General features: G+C 45.4%; 1 protein-coding gene across 1 annotated transcript; it reads left to right on the forward strand.

Annotated features, from left to right (window-relative positions):
- The first annotated feature begins 1,315 nt into the window (after nt 1-1,315).
- LOC123846385 (interferon-induced protein with tetratricopeptide repeats 2-like) lies at nt 1,316-9,847 on the forward strand. Its single transcript, XM_045877755.3, has 2 exons — nt 1,316-1,516; nt 6,492-9,847. The coding sequence occupies exons 1-2, from the start codon at nt 1,512-1,514 to the stop codon at nt 7,894-7,896; spliced, it is 1,410 nt and encodes a 469-aa protein (XP_045733711.1). The 5' UTR covers nt 1,316-1,511; the 3' UTR covers nt 7,897-9,847.
- The last annotated feature ends 2,589 nt before the right edge of the window (nt 9,848-12,436 follow it).

The raw sequence follows: 12,436 nt of genomic DNA on the forward strand, positions 1-12,436 counted from the left end.
GGATTTCTGAAGGGCAACACAGTAGCTCCAGGCATTTCAAAACACAGCTAGCACGTGCTTTGCCCGTGCTTCTCCCCACCTGGTACCTTTATGATAAGATTTAAACATTTCTATCCAATCGTTTTCTTGAATGCAAATTCAAAACACCACCAAAAAATCCCCATACTGTTCCTAGTTTCCTTCTGCAGCATTTCTCGTACACCTAACATACATTTTTTTTAAAGATTTTATTTATTTGAGAGAGAGAAAGAGAGAGAGCATGAGCAAGGGAAGGGGCAGAGGGACAAACATATTCCCCACTGAACGGGGAGCCCAATACAGGGCTGGATCTCAGGACCCTGAGATCATGACCCAAGCTGAATGCAAATGCTTAACCGACTGAGCCACCCAGGTGCCCCTAACATACATTTCTATAAATACATACTAGAACTTGTAACTCCTGAATGACACCTGAAAGTAAGGGTTTCCAGTTGGGATAGGCTGGGCTGGGTGTCCCAATCAAAGGGTAGAGAACCGTCAAGAAGCATAGCTTCTGCTTCCGCCCCACTGCTCATAGACACAACCCGCCATCCATAAGGCTTTCTCCAAGACTGGACTACGTGCCTCAGCTGTACCCAGTGGTGCTGGAGAGTAGGCTTCATTCGTGCTCTGTGTAATTTCCCGACATCAGACTCCTAGTGCTGTTACCTCTTTTCCTCTGGGTCCACACATACAGTAATCCCTTTACGATCAAGGGTATGAATAAGGAAAAAGCAAAGAAAGTGCATTTCCTCCATCAAGCAAACTGCCCTGGTTGCAAATTACGATGTGGGAGTGCTGGACCCCAGGGTGAGCCAAGGGATTTTAAATGTTGTGGTGCTTGGGAAGCCCAGAATGTGTACAGGTGTTAGGAGCTGTTTGACTTACGTTAGCGCTCATGACAGATGGATGGTGGACTGTCAGGGGAGCTAAAGCTCTCCAAAAGGCAACATCAAAAGTTTCCCTTCTGGTCTCTTTGGTTAATGACTATAGCTATAAATTATTATTAAAAAAAATTGCATGCACTTATTATGTGCCAGACAAAAACCCCATATGTGCCCCTTACTGGGGTCTGCAGGCCATGCTGGTGATAAGGGCGGGCAGAGCGAGGATGGGTTAACATTGTAGTAATGAGGCAGGGTGCTTGGTGCTTGGTACCTGCGTCCTTCTCCAAGCTGGGCCCCCTCCATGTCAGCTGATCTAGGACATCACCACAGTCAGAAAGAGGAAGTTCTGACTCACTACAGGGTGGGGGCTCAGGGGTGCTATAGGCACGGCTCTTACTCAAGATTCATTTCCTCTTAGAGCCCTGTTAGTTGTAATTTCCAGTTTCAGTTTCTCTTTCCTAAAGTGAAGTGCAGGTAAACAAGGCAAGAAAGGCTTCCATATATAGGTCTCCTGAGCATCTCTCGGAGGCAGAGGAGGAAGATTTCTGAAGAGCACTGTAGCCTGAACTGCAGCCTTTCAGAACAGCCGAGAAGCACTCTGCAGTCATGAGGTATTCTCTCGCCCTGATTGTGTTGAAAAGGTCCACTCAATCTTGCTGTGGAATGCAAATCCCACACAGCCGTGCTCCGTAAACACAAGCGCCTGGTTGTTTTGCCTTACTGTCTGTCGGTAGCCTTGCCGTGATCTCTCTGTAGGTCGTGTATTTGTCTCACCGTTGCTGGCTTGCTTATTTCTGCGATCTTCAGACCCACACTGTCAAGCTTCCTCGGGGCATCTCTCACGAGGAAGCTGACAGCTGAGGGCCAGAGGAGGGAGGGAAGGAGGGATGGCAGAGGGAGAGATGTTTACCAGCAGGTGCTTCATTTAGAGATGGGTCTGGCGGTGGGGGGGGGGGGGGGTCCTGTAGACTGTCTCTCTCTTGTTTCTTATTTGAAAGGATGAAGCGAGGGGCTTTTAATAAGATTCTTATTTAACAAAGGATCTGTTTTTAGCAGATAGGGTTAAAATGTACTCCGGGTAGCAACCCCAGCTCATGCTTAGATTTTACTTTTATTTTTTTTTAAAGATTTTATTTATTTATTTGAGAGAGAGAGTGAGAGAGAGAAAGAGCACAAGAGGGGGGAGCGGGAGAGGGAGAAGCAGACTCCCTGCTGAGCAGGTAGCCCGATGCGGGACTCGATCCCGGGACTCCAGGATCATAACCTGAGCCGAAGGCAGTCGCTTAACCAACTGAGCCACCCAGGCGCCCTAGATTTTACTTTTAATGTGTTCATTCATCTCATATTTGCATTAGGGCTGGTAAAATGTATCCATTCATTCAACCGAAATATATTTTACCCCAAAATGCTACTGATTGGCTAGAGTCCTTCTCTCTGAAGTATGAATTGGAGGTGGGGTGCTTGGAGAAAATAGCCCCTACCTCTAAAATGCTCTTACACCCCAGAAACTTAAGATTGCCCTGCGAGGAAGCAGGGTAGGAAGGGAGCTTTCTGTCTTGTCCAGTGTGAGGGTGTGGCCAGACTAGATGACTCAGCCTCAGTCTGGGGAGCTCCAGCATGCAGGGATGCCAGTCCCAGCTCTCATTTCCTAGAGGACACATTGCCCTCCTTCTATAAGCTTCCTGATGTCTCTTCTTGAAGCGATATATTTTCTGCTACTCTGCATGTCTTCCTGATAAGAAAGAAAAAGATCTGATATCTCTCCAGATGTCTATTTCTAGAGTAACTCAGAATATTTAGAAACCTTGTTCCTATTGCTTATAACTTTAGCACGGTCTTCTCTTAGAATCTCTCCCTTAATAACACAGACCCACCAGTCTCTTTTTTAATTTTCTTTGATCCCTTGGCTATAGGCACTGTCACCAGGCATTGGCCCTGTGCTCTGAGACAGTGGTTTTCAAATCTGAGCATGCATAAGATCTATCTGGAAGGCTTGCTAAAGACAATTCCTGGGCTCAACCCCCCCCCTTCAGATTCTGATTTGGTAGTCCTAAATTGAGGTCCAAGGATGTGCATTTCTAACAGGTTCCTCAGTGGTGCGAGTAATGCCCTAAGACACTGGCAGCAGCATTAGCTCTGAGCCTGGTACGCGGTGTCACTGGGGCTTTCATGAAGACAAGAAGCAAGGCAAGACATTGCTGTGTGTAAACAGTTGGAACTTCTAGAGCCATCAGAAGCATAGGTCTCAGAAGTCTGAGTCCAGGAAGCAAGCGCCTGGAACGCTGGTGGAAATAAAAGCCCATAATCACCAGTGAAATGGGGTACTTTTGAATGGCTGCTCAAAGGGATTTTACCTAAGTGTGTATAGTAAATGCCTCTATCTTGCAAATGCACAATTGACTATGTGCTTTATATGTTGGAGATAATTTCAACTGTATTCACTGTCTCTGCTTCTTTTATAAAATGAGAAAGTTGCGGGGCACCTGGGTGGCTCAGTCAGTTAAGCGTCCAACTCTTGATTTCGGCTCAGGTCATGATCTCAGGGTTGTGAGATCAAGCCCCATGTCGGGCTCCACACCCTACAGGGAGTCTGCTTGAGATTCGCTCTCTCCCTCTCCCTCTACCCCTCCCCCTGCTCTCACTATCTCTCTAAAATAAATCAATAAATCTTTAAAAAAATTAAATGAGAAAGTCGCTAAAAAGCTTATTGCTAAGCTTATGTAACCTTACCGAGAAGGAAAATAGATCAGGTTGGACATGAACTTTTCAAGGGGAGGCTGCTGTCATTACAATGCCAGATACCACGCCAGGCACTCTCCTGGGCTCACACACACACACACACACGTGCGCACGTGCATGTGCATGCACATACACACACCACCCATCCCATTCCCCATATTACGTCAAGAGGCTCAGACAACCTGGCTCCTCACGAAGACCTGTCCGGGACTTTGAATGGACAGAGGGTCCTACCCCAAGCAGAAACTCCTACCCATTTTCCTTCCTCTCTTCTGTTTATTCTACTTGGGGTTGTTAAGTCTCCATCTGATTCAAGTAACAGAAATGAACAGGAACTGATTTAGAGTTCCTGGAATGGCTCACAGGACCCACACATAGGACTAGAGCAACCCCGGGAGGGCCAGAACAGGACAACAGAGAGCGTGGGGGACCCAGACTCTGTCTGCTCCATGTACGTCCAGGTCACACTCTCTGAAGGGCATGGGTCAGATCATGGCCCCCGAGAGCCCTCCAGCATGCACGGTGCTCTCCCTAACTCCAGACACCTGGCTCCCCACCCCCCAACCAGCTCCATTTCCAGCTTCCACCTGAGTTTGGGTGCCCAGCCCTGATCTAATCATCAAATTGGGGGGCAGGTCTAAAAAGTGAAAGATAGGGAGCAGGAAGAAAATGGGGAATATAATCTTCCATTTGGACAAGCATTTCAAAGATGGTCTTTGCCACATAACATAACTTCCCACATATCTACTGCTTGTCTATGTCAGAATCCATAATATTTACAATATCAGCTCCTCATAAAAGGGCTAATTAATATATGTCATGAAAAAAATTTTTTTAAGTGAGAAAAAGCAACACTTCAGGGACTCCAATACATAGGCAATGCAGAGAAATGATTTTTGGGCAGTTAGTGATTTTTAACCTCATCTCTGAAGTTATTCAAGATAAGGTTTCTGTGTGGTGAGTTTCCCTTATTTGTAATTTATTTCATTTGATTTGATTTTTAAGAACCAACACTGAAGGGAATGGGAAATCTTCCCAGAAGAATTGCAAGAGTACCTTAAGGGAAAAAGAGCATTTCCCATGAGAAAAGATGCTAGCTGTCTTGTGAGCCTCCTCCTATAGTTTCACTTGCAACACCCTGTGTGAAACCAAACCACAGGAGAGGAAAAATAAAATTTCAAAAGATAATTATAAGGGCACCTGGGTGGCTCAGTTGTTAAGCGTCTGCCTTCGGCTCGGGTCATGGTCCCAGGGTCCTGGGATTGAGCCCTGCATCGGGCTCCCTGCTCAGCAGAGAGCCTGCTTCTCCCTCTCCCACTCCCCCTGCTTCTGTTCCCTCTCTCACTGTGTCTCTCTCTGTCAAATAAATAAATAAAATCTTTAAAAAAAAAAAAAGATAATTATAGCAACAAATGCAGAAGTTTTAATAGACCAACACAAATGAGAAATGTTAAGAACAGAAATCACCAGTCTAAGAAATAGCAGTGGGGTGGAGGGGAGAAAAAATTATTATATTTTATTCCAGAATAAAAGTTTAAAACATTGCTAACATACACGATGATAATAAAGTTAAATGGTAGAATAACACAAAAGCAGAGGAAATAAGTAAGCATTTAGAATTGTTGAAATATGATTTAAATCGTTAAAATGGAAAAGTTCAGATAAAAGGAGAACAGAGAATGCCAAATTAATGAAAAGACAAGACAAAACCAATCTGATTTTTTTTTAAAAAAAGTTTGGATAACCAAAGAAACTCAATTAAGGATATATGGAAAGCTCAACTAATAAGACAGGAAGTGTAAAGTAATAAGGGCAAAAAGGACAAATTAAGGAGAACTAAGAGACTAAAAATATAGGAGACAAAATGCAGTTGAATTTCAGAGGGATAATGAGATTAAAATCAAGCTGGCAAGACATGAACAGAATAGACAATTCTAAAGCTAAAATTTTCAAACTAGGAAAGCATTTGCTAGGTAAGATGAAGAACAGGAACACAAAGCAATCAAATGGCCTTTCTTCTTAAAAACTGCATCAAGTTGGGGTGCTTGGGTGGCTCAGTCGTTAAGCGTCTGCCTTCGGCTCAGGTCATGATCCCAGGGTCTTGGGATCGAGCCCTGCATCTGGCTCCCTGCTCAGAGGGAAGCCTGCTTCTCCCTCTCCCACTCACCCTGCTTGTGTTCCTGTTGTCGCTATCTCTCTCTCTGTCAAATAAATAAATAAAATCTTAAAAAAAAAAAAAAAACTGCATCAAGTCAGGGGCACCTGGGTGGCCCAGTCGGTTCAGCGTGTGACTGTGGCTCAGGCTCAGGTCATGATCTCAGGGTCCTGGGATCGAGCCCCACGTGGAGGGCCCCCCCTCCCATTCCTTGGGCTCCACACTCAGCAGGGAGTCTGCTTCTCCCTCTCTCTCTCCCTCTGCCCCTCCCCTGCTCATGCTCTCTCTGTCTCTTTCATAAAATCTTTAAAAACAAAAAGCTGCATGAAGTCAACCCTCCTTTGAAATCCGTTCCCCCAGATGTGTCTGCCCCTGCACAGGCCCTCAGGGCAGACAGCAGAGGGCCAGCCCGACCTGACACAAACCGCCCTATTCAGGGAACCCCAGCCCCACCCCAGCCCTCTCCCTAATGCTTCTGCAGCCCACAGTCACCACCCCTGCGTCCCGTGCACTTCATGCATACGCCAAAATATAGAAAGAAACGAAAAGGAAATAGTGTTCTTTTCTGGTTGGGGTGAACACCGTCGGGGAGGAGGAGGAGGAAGAGATTCATACTTGCCATGCTCCCCGCTTCTTGCCTGGGGAATCTGCGCTGTGTCTGAAAGCGTGCCTCTTTCTGTTTTGCCCTCCAGTGAGAGCACCAGGACCGCCTTGGAGAATTGCCTACGGCAACTGAAATGCCATTTCACCTGGAACTTGGTGGAGCCGGGAAAGTCCCTGGATGATTTCGAAGACAAGGTGTGTAACGCCACGGAGTTTCAGGACAACGAATTCAGAACCACGGTGTTCAACCTACTGGCCTACATAGAGCAGCAGCGCGGCCACAGCGAGGCGGCGCTGGAGCACCTGCGCCAGGCGGAGGAGCTGATCCAGCGGGAGCACCCGGATCAAGCGGAAACCCGAAGTCTGGCCACCTGGGGTAACTACGCCTGGGTCTACTATCACCTGGGCAGACACGCAGATGCTCAGATGTACATCGACAAGGTGAGACGGGTCTGTGAGAAGTCTCGCAGCCCCTACAGAATGGAGAGTCCTGCGCTGGACTTCGAGGAGGGGTGGGCACGCTTACAGTGTGGAGGGAGGCACCACGAGAGGGCCAAGGTGTGCTTTGAGAAAGCTCTGGAAAAGGAGCCCAAGAACCCGGAGTTCGCCTCCGGACTGGCCATCGCGAGCTACCGTCTGGATACCTGGCTGCAGCCTCAGAATCCCATCGACCCTCTGCGGCGGGCCATTCAGCTGAATCCCAACAACCAGTATGCCAAAGTCCTCTTGGCTCTGAAACTTCAGAAGATGAACGAAGAAGGGGAAGGAGACAGGCTCGTGGAGGAGGCGCTGAAGGGAGCCCCGTGCTCAACAGATGTGCTCTGCGGGGCAGCAAAACTGTATCAGAGAAAAGGAGCGCTGGACAAAGCTATAGAGCTGCTGAGAAAGGCTCTAGAAGGCATGCCAAACAATGCCTCCCTGCACTGGCATATGGGCTGCCTCTGCAGGACAAAAGTCCTCGAGATGCTCCAGGGCACAGGAAAGAATGAGACGTGCGGGAACAGGGAGAAGTTACAGGAAGCCATAGGACAAGCTGTGCATCATTTAAAGAGAGTGGATGAGGCCAATGCAGACTTCCCCTGTGTCTGCTCCTACCTGGCCTGCCTCTATGCGCAGGCAAGCCAGTATGACCACGCGGAGCATTACTTCCAAAAAGAGTTCAGCAAAGCGCTTTCTCCTGGGGCCAGACAGGTGCTCCATCTGCGCTATGGCAACTTCCAGCTGTATCAGATGAAGAGTGAAGACAAGGCCATCCATCATTTCATACAGGGTGTGAAAATCGACCTGGAATCAAAGGAGAAAGAAAAAATGAAAAATAAGCTGCAAAAAATTGCCTGTATCAGGCTTTCTAAAAATGAAGCCGATTCCATAGCTTTGCACCTCTTGGCGTTTCTTCAGGAGCTGAGTGGAGACATGCGGCCAGCAGAGGAAAACCCTGAGAGGCGTTTGGACTCTGGAAGCTTCCTCTGTTCAGCATCTTTTGCCGAGGAATGAGGAATCAGGATATGGTGTGAATGGGACGATGGAGGGAAGGGAGCAGAAACCCCTCCACCAAGTGGGTATTCACGATATTGGGCAACTGGTACAACTGGGTTTTTTTTTTCTCTAAGCCTTAAGAATCCAGGACTCTAGCTTACACCCTGATGCCCACCACCATGCACCATGGCATAGACATGGACTGGGCCACTGGCCATGGGTCTGGACCAGGTTTGTGGAGGAACCTGCTGGGCCGAGTGTTAAAACATGAGTTGCTCATGGAATTCTGAGACAGGGACTAGACTGGAGCCGAGAGGGTCCCAGGGCTTGGTTAGGGGGCTACTTCCCAATTGACCTCTTGGGAGCAGTTTGCATTGTGACATTCCCTTAGTCATCCTCCGTGCGGTGATGCCTTGGGTTTGTCTCTAGGTTTATATAAAGCAGCTGGATCCCTCACATCTGTAACAGTGTGGTCCGTTTTGCAATGTTTTTCCACCCTTGGAGTCATTTTAGATCTTACACAGTTTGGCCCTGCATAGACGCTAATGTGCTGTGTCCATTCAAAGGCCAGGGGACCAAAGCCTCCATAGGACTGGGTATCTCCTCTCCCTCACTTCCGCTTCCTCCCCAGACAGTCCTCAATCTAGACTGTCCTATACAACCTGAGTTCAGTTGTCCCATTGACTGAGGTGGGAACATAGTTTGAAAAAAAGAGAACAGAGAACAGGTTGAGTTTAGAAGGAACACATCCAAGACAAGCAATGGGGTCAGGCCATCAGGGTCCAAGAGTTTCAGGAGGCACATGGGGAGATTTCGCCTCCATTCTGCCCTCCCTGTATTACAGCGTATGAAGAATAAAAAGGGGGATTCTGTAGAATACGCTAGAAAGCAAAATAATTCATTTCTTTAAAATGTCTGGAAAAATAAATGTCACGCCAGTAGGGACAGGCATTGAGTAGACAAAAGAGAAAGAGAGAAGAATGTTGTCATTGTAGACTGTAATCATATGGAGAAAAATCTCATTTTCTTGGCCACTGTTAGGAAAATTTCCTGTACAATGAAGACCTGCTTTGTTCAGAAATGCTTGGATGAGCCCAGGCCCAAGGTAATAGAAAAACAGGAGAACAGAAGGCTCATTTGGAGACCAAGGACCTAGCGAAAGGTCTTGTGAAATGACATCAATAACAGCGAGTTTTTTTCCCCAATTAAACATGTTGTACGTTAGGTGAAATAAAATTTCTCACCCTGAAAATCCTCAAGGGAACCATAAAATTCATGGTTTGCTTGGGATGATTGGGGTTTTCTAGGTAAATACTGAATGGCCCATATCAGGATTAATGCGAACAGACTCAGGTGACCCAGCATGAAACAGACCCTCAGTCATCCTCTGGGTTGCAAAATATTTGCCTGTTAGGATTAATTTAAATTTAAATAGTGGTTATCAGGGGCTGGGGGTTGGGGAAGTGTGAGAGATGTTGTTTGAAGGTAACTAGTAAATAAGTCCTGGAGATCTAAGGTATAGTATAGTATCTTGAATATAGACAACAATATTGTATTGTAATCATCAAACTTGCTAAAAGGCTAGATCTTGATTATTCACACCACAGAAAAGAAATGATAATTATATGACATGATAAAGGTGATAACTATCACTACAGTAACTTTTGCTACAATCATATTACAATATATAAATGTATCAAATCAACCTTAAATTTGTACAGTATTATATGTGAAATGTATTTCAATAACTTTAAGTATATATTAACATTTTTATTAAGCAATGAAAACATTATATAAACTTCAAGATTTTTTTTAAGTTAAAAATTCCAGCTACTATAATGGCTTTCACGTTATTTTCTGTATTAAAAATTGTGTTGTGTGCACTTGAGATCAGCAGTATGCATAGTATGGATTCCTGAAAAAACCATAGATTTAATAAATAAATAACTTAGAGGTGATGGAACACAAAGGAGTGTCCTGGGTTTTTTTTTTTTGAAATTTTGCTGCACCATAAGTCTTCTAGACCCAGCTACTGATTAATGAAATGTTTTATTGGTAGCAAACTGGCTCCATATAACCCAGACTGGTCTAACATTATAACCACTGAGTGGAACAGACTTTTTTTTTTCTCTAAGCCTTAAGAATCCAGGACTCTAGCTTACACCCTGACGCCCACCACCATGCACCACCATGCACACAAACCCCCCGCCCCCACACTCGGAAGTGGGTGGACTGTTTCTCCTCTCTGTTACATCTTGTTAACACCATGTGTTTCCATCTGCATTCTATCTCCTCTTCTGACCTCCATTATGAGAATGAAGAAGTGTCGCCCATTCTGTTATATGCCCCACTCTGCAGGTGATCCAAACACATGTTGGAGAGTTTTTTCCTATTAATTAAAGAATAGAAAGAGACAAACAGCCCCGAAGTCTCTCTTGTTTTCTGAGAAGTCTCGATGGAAAATAAGATTTACACCAGCTGAAAAGGTAAACTCATTCCATCAGACTGAATTGGACTAGCGTACATCTTAGGGAAAGGTTTAGCTTCCTTTTTACTGGATCTGGTGCCTGGGGAGGAAAACCAGGGGTGTTCTAAATGGAAGGTAGAGAGGCAGGAACACTGATCTTGCGAGAGGACCACTAGCCCCTACAGAGTGCTGAAGAAGGCCCACCAGGTGTACACAATCTTGCCCATGCAGCAAAACCCTTGCTAGAACAGGTTCCTGAAAGGAAAAAGGTGGAAAGAATAGGGAGGAGACAGATGACATAGTACACTCAATTTCTATTTGAGGACGTAAAGCCCTTGGAAATGATTAGAAAACAATAAACAAAACTATGTTTATAGCTCATGTTTCCTGAAATCTCACTATCCGGGGACAATGAATGGAGCCACGTTACCTGGGCTGACTCATCATTCCCTGGCTCTTAGCGTCATTTCTCAGTGCATGACATTTGACTCCCCTCAGATACCCACCCAGGAAAATAACAAGCCCCTGGTAGGCATGTCCTGGGTGTTGATGAACAAGTCCGTCAGGATGACCCGATCGCATCTGTTACGTGTCTCCTCAGGCACCCATATGCGCTAATGTCCTCTGCCCACAAAACTGCTTCAATATGTCTCATCATTCTCTACATCTGATTGCCACCTTGAGAGTCCTGATACCCTGGCAAAGATGTTCTTAAATACGTTAGTGACCGTGAAGGAGTAAGGAGAATTTCTCTCATCTGGCTGGGTGTCAAGTAGTACTGAGTACCAGCCTCAGAGTCCTCCATGAAAGATTCATCAGCTTCTGCCCGTAGCCCCTTTTACCACAGAGCTTAGACACAGTCCCCAGGGGCAGCAGACCTCGAGTGATGGTCCATGTTTATCTTTCTTCCTACTTCCTGTCAACTGACTTTCACAATCTGCACCCAGTGCAACATGTGCACAATCAACCTCGGATGCCAACCTGGGAAATGTGGGTTCCCCAGAGACATGTGTTCCTGTCTCCCCACCCTTCCTCCACCATCTCCCCCAGCACCTAGTTTTGGGAAGGGAGTCATTTGGTTTGACTAATAAGTAAGAAACTTTCCTTCTGGTTTAAAATACAACTGCTTCTTGCTGGTGATCTGTACCTTCCTGGGAGGCTGCAATAGGGAAACCAACTAAAACTCTTCGTATAACACGGCGCAGGGACTCACAAACAGTTCGGAAGCTCCTCAAATGGTTAAACATAGTGTTACTGTATGGCCCGGCGATGCCACTCCTAGGTATATACCCAAGAGAAAGGAAAACATGTTCCTATCAACTTATATGTGAACGTTCATAGCAGCATTATTTATAATAGGCAAAAAGTAGACTCACTAAGGGGCACCTGGGTGGCTCAGTTGGTTAAGTATCTGACTTCCACTCAGGTGGTGATCTCAGGGTCCTGGGATTGAGCCCCACACCAGGCTCGAGTCTGCTTCTCCCTCTCTCTCTGCCCCTCCCCCTGCTTGTGCTCTCTCTCACTCTCTCTCTCTCAAATAAAAAAATAAAATATTAAAAAAAAGAAAAAAAGTAGATTCTTCAACTGATGAATTGACCTATTAAATAAGGGATAGTCACACAGTGGAATATTACTCAGCAGTATAAATAAGTGTAGTACTTATTATATTTATTCCAAAGAAATGTAGCACTGATACACACTACAATATAGATAAACCTTGAAAACATTATGCTAAATGATAGGAGCAAATCACAAAAGGTCTATTAATATGAAATGCTCAGAAAAGGCAAATCTATAGAGATAGACAGTAGATAGTGGTTGCCTAGGGCTGGGATGAGTGGCAGGATCATAGGTGACAACAAAGGGGCATGGAATTTTCTTTTGGGAGTAATGAGAATCTTCTAAAATTAACTGTGGTGATGGTTGCCCAGCTCTGTGAAATGCTGAAAGCTATTGAATTGGACCCTTTAAGTGTGTAAACTGCACGGTATATAGATTACATGTCGATGTAACTATTAAAAAACTCATAATAGCCAAAAAGTAGATTAATCAACTGATGAATTGACTCTTGTTCCAAATGAATATAAAGAA

This window comes from Mirounga angustirostris, unplaced genomic scaffold (genome assembly GCF_029215605.1).
Source record: "Mirounga angustirostris isolate CCGP_5_RB_7025 unplaced genomic scaffold, mMirAng1.0.hap1 SCAF_6, whole genome shotgun sequence".
NCBI lineage: Eukaryota > Metazoa > Chordata > Mammalia > Carnivora > Phocidae > Mirounga > Mirounga angustirostris.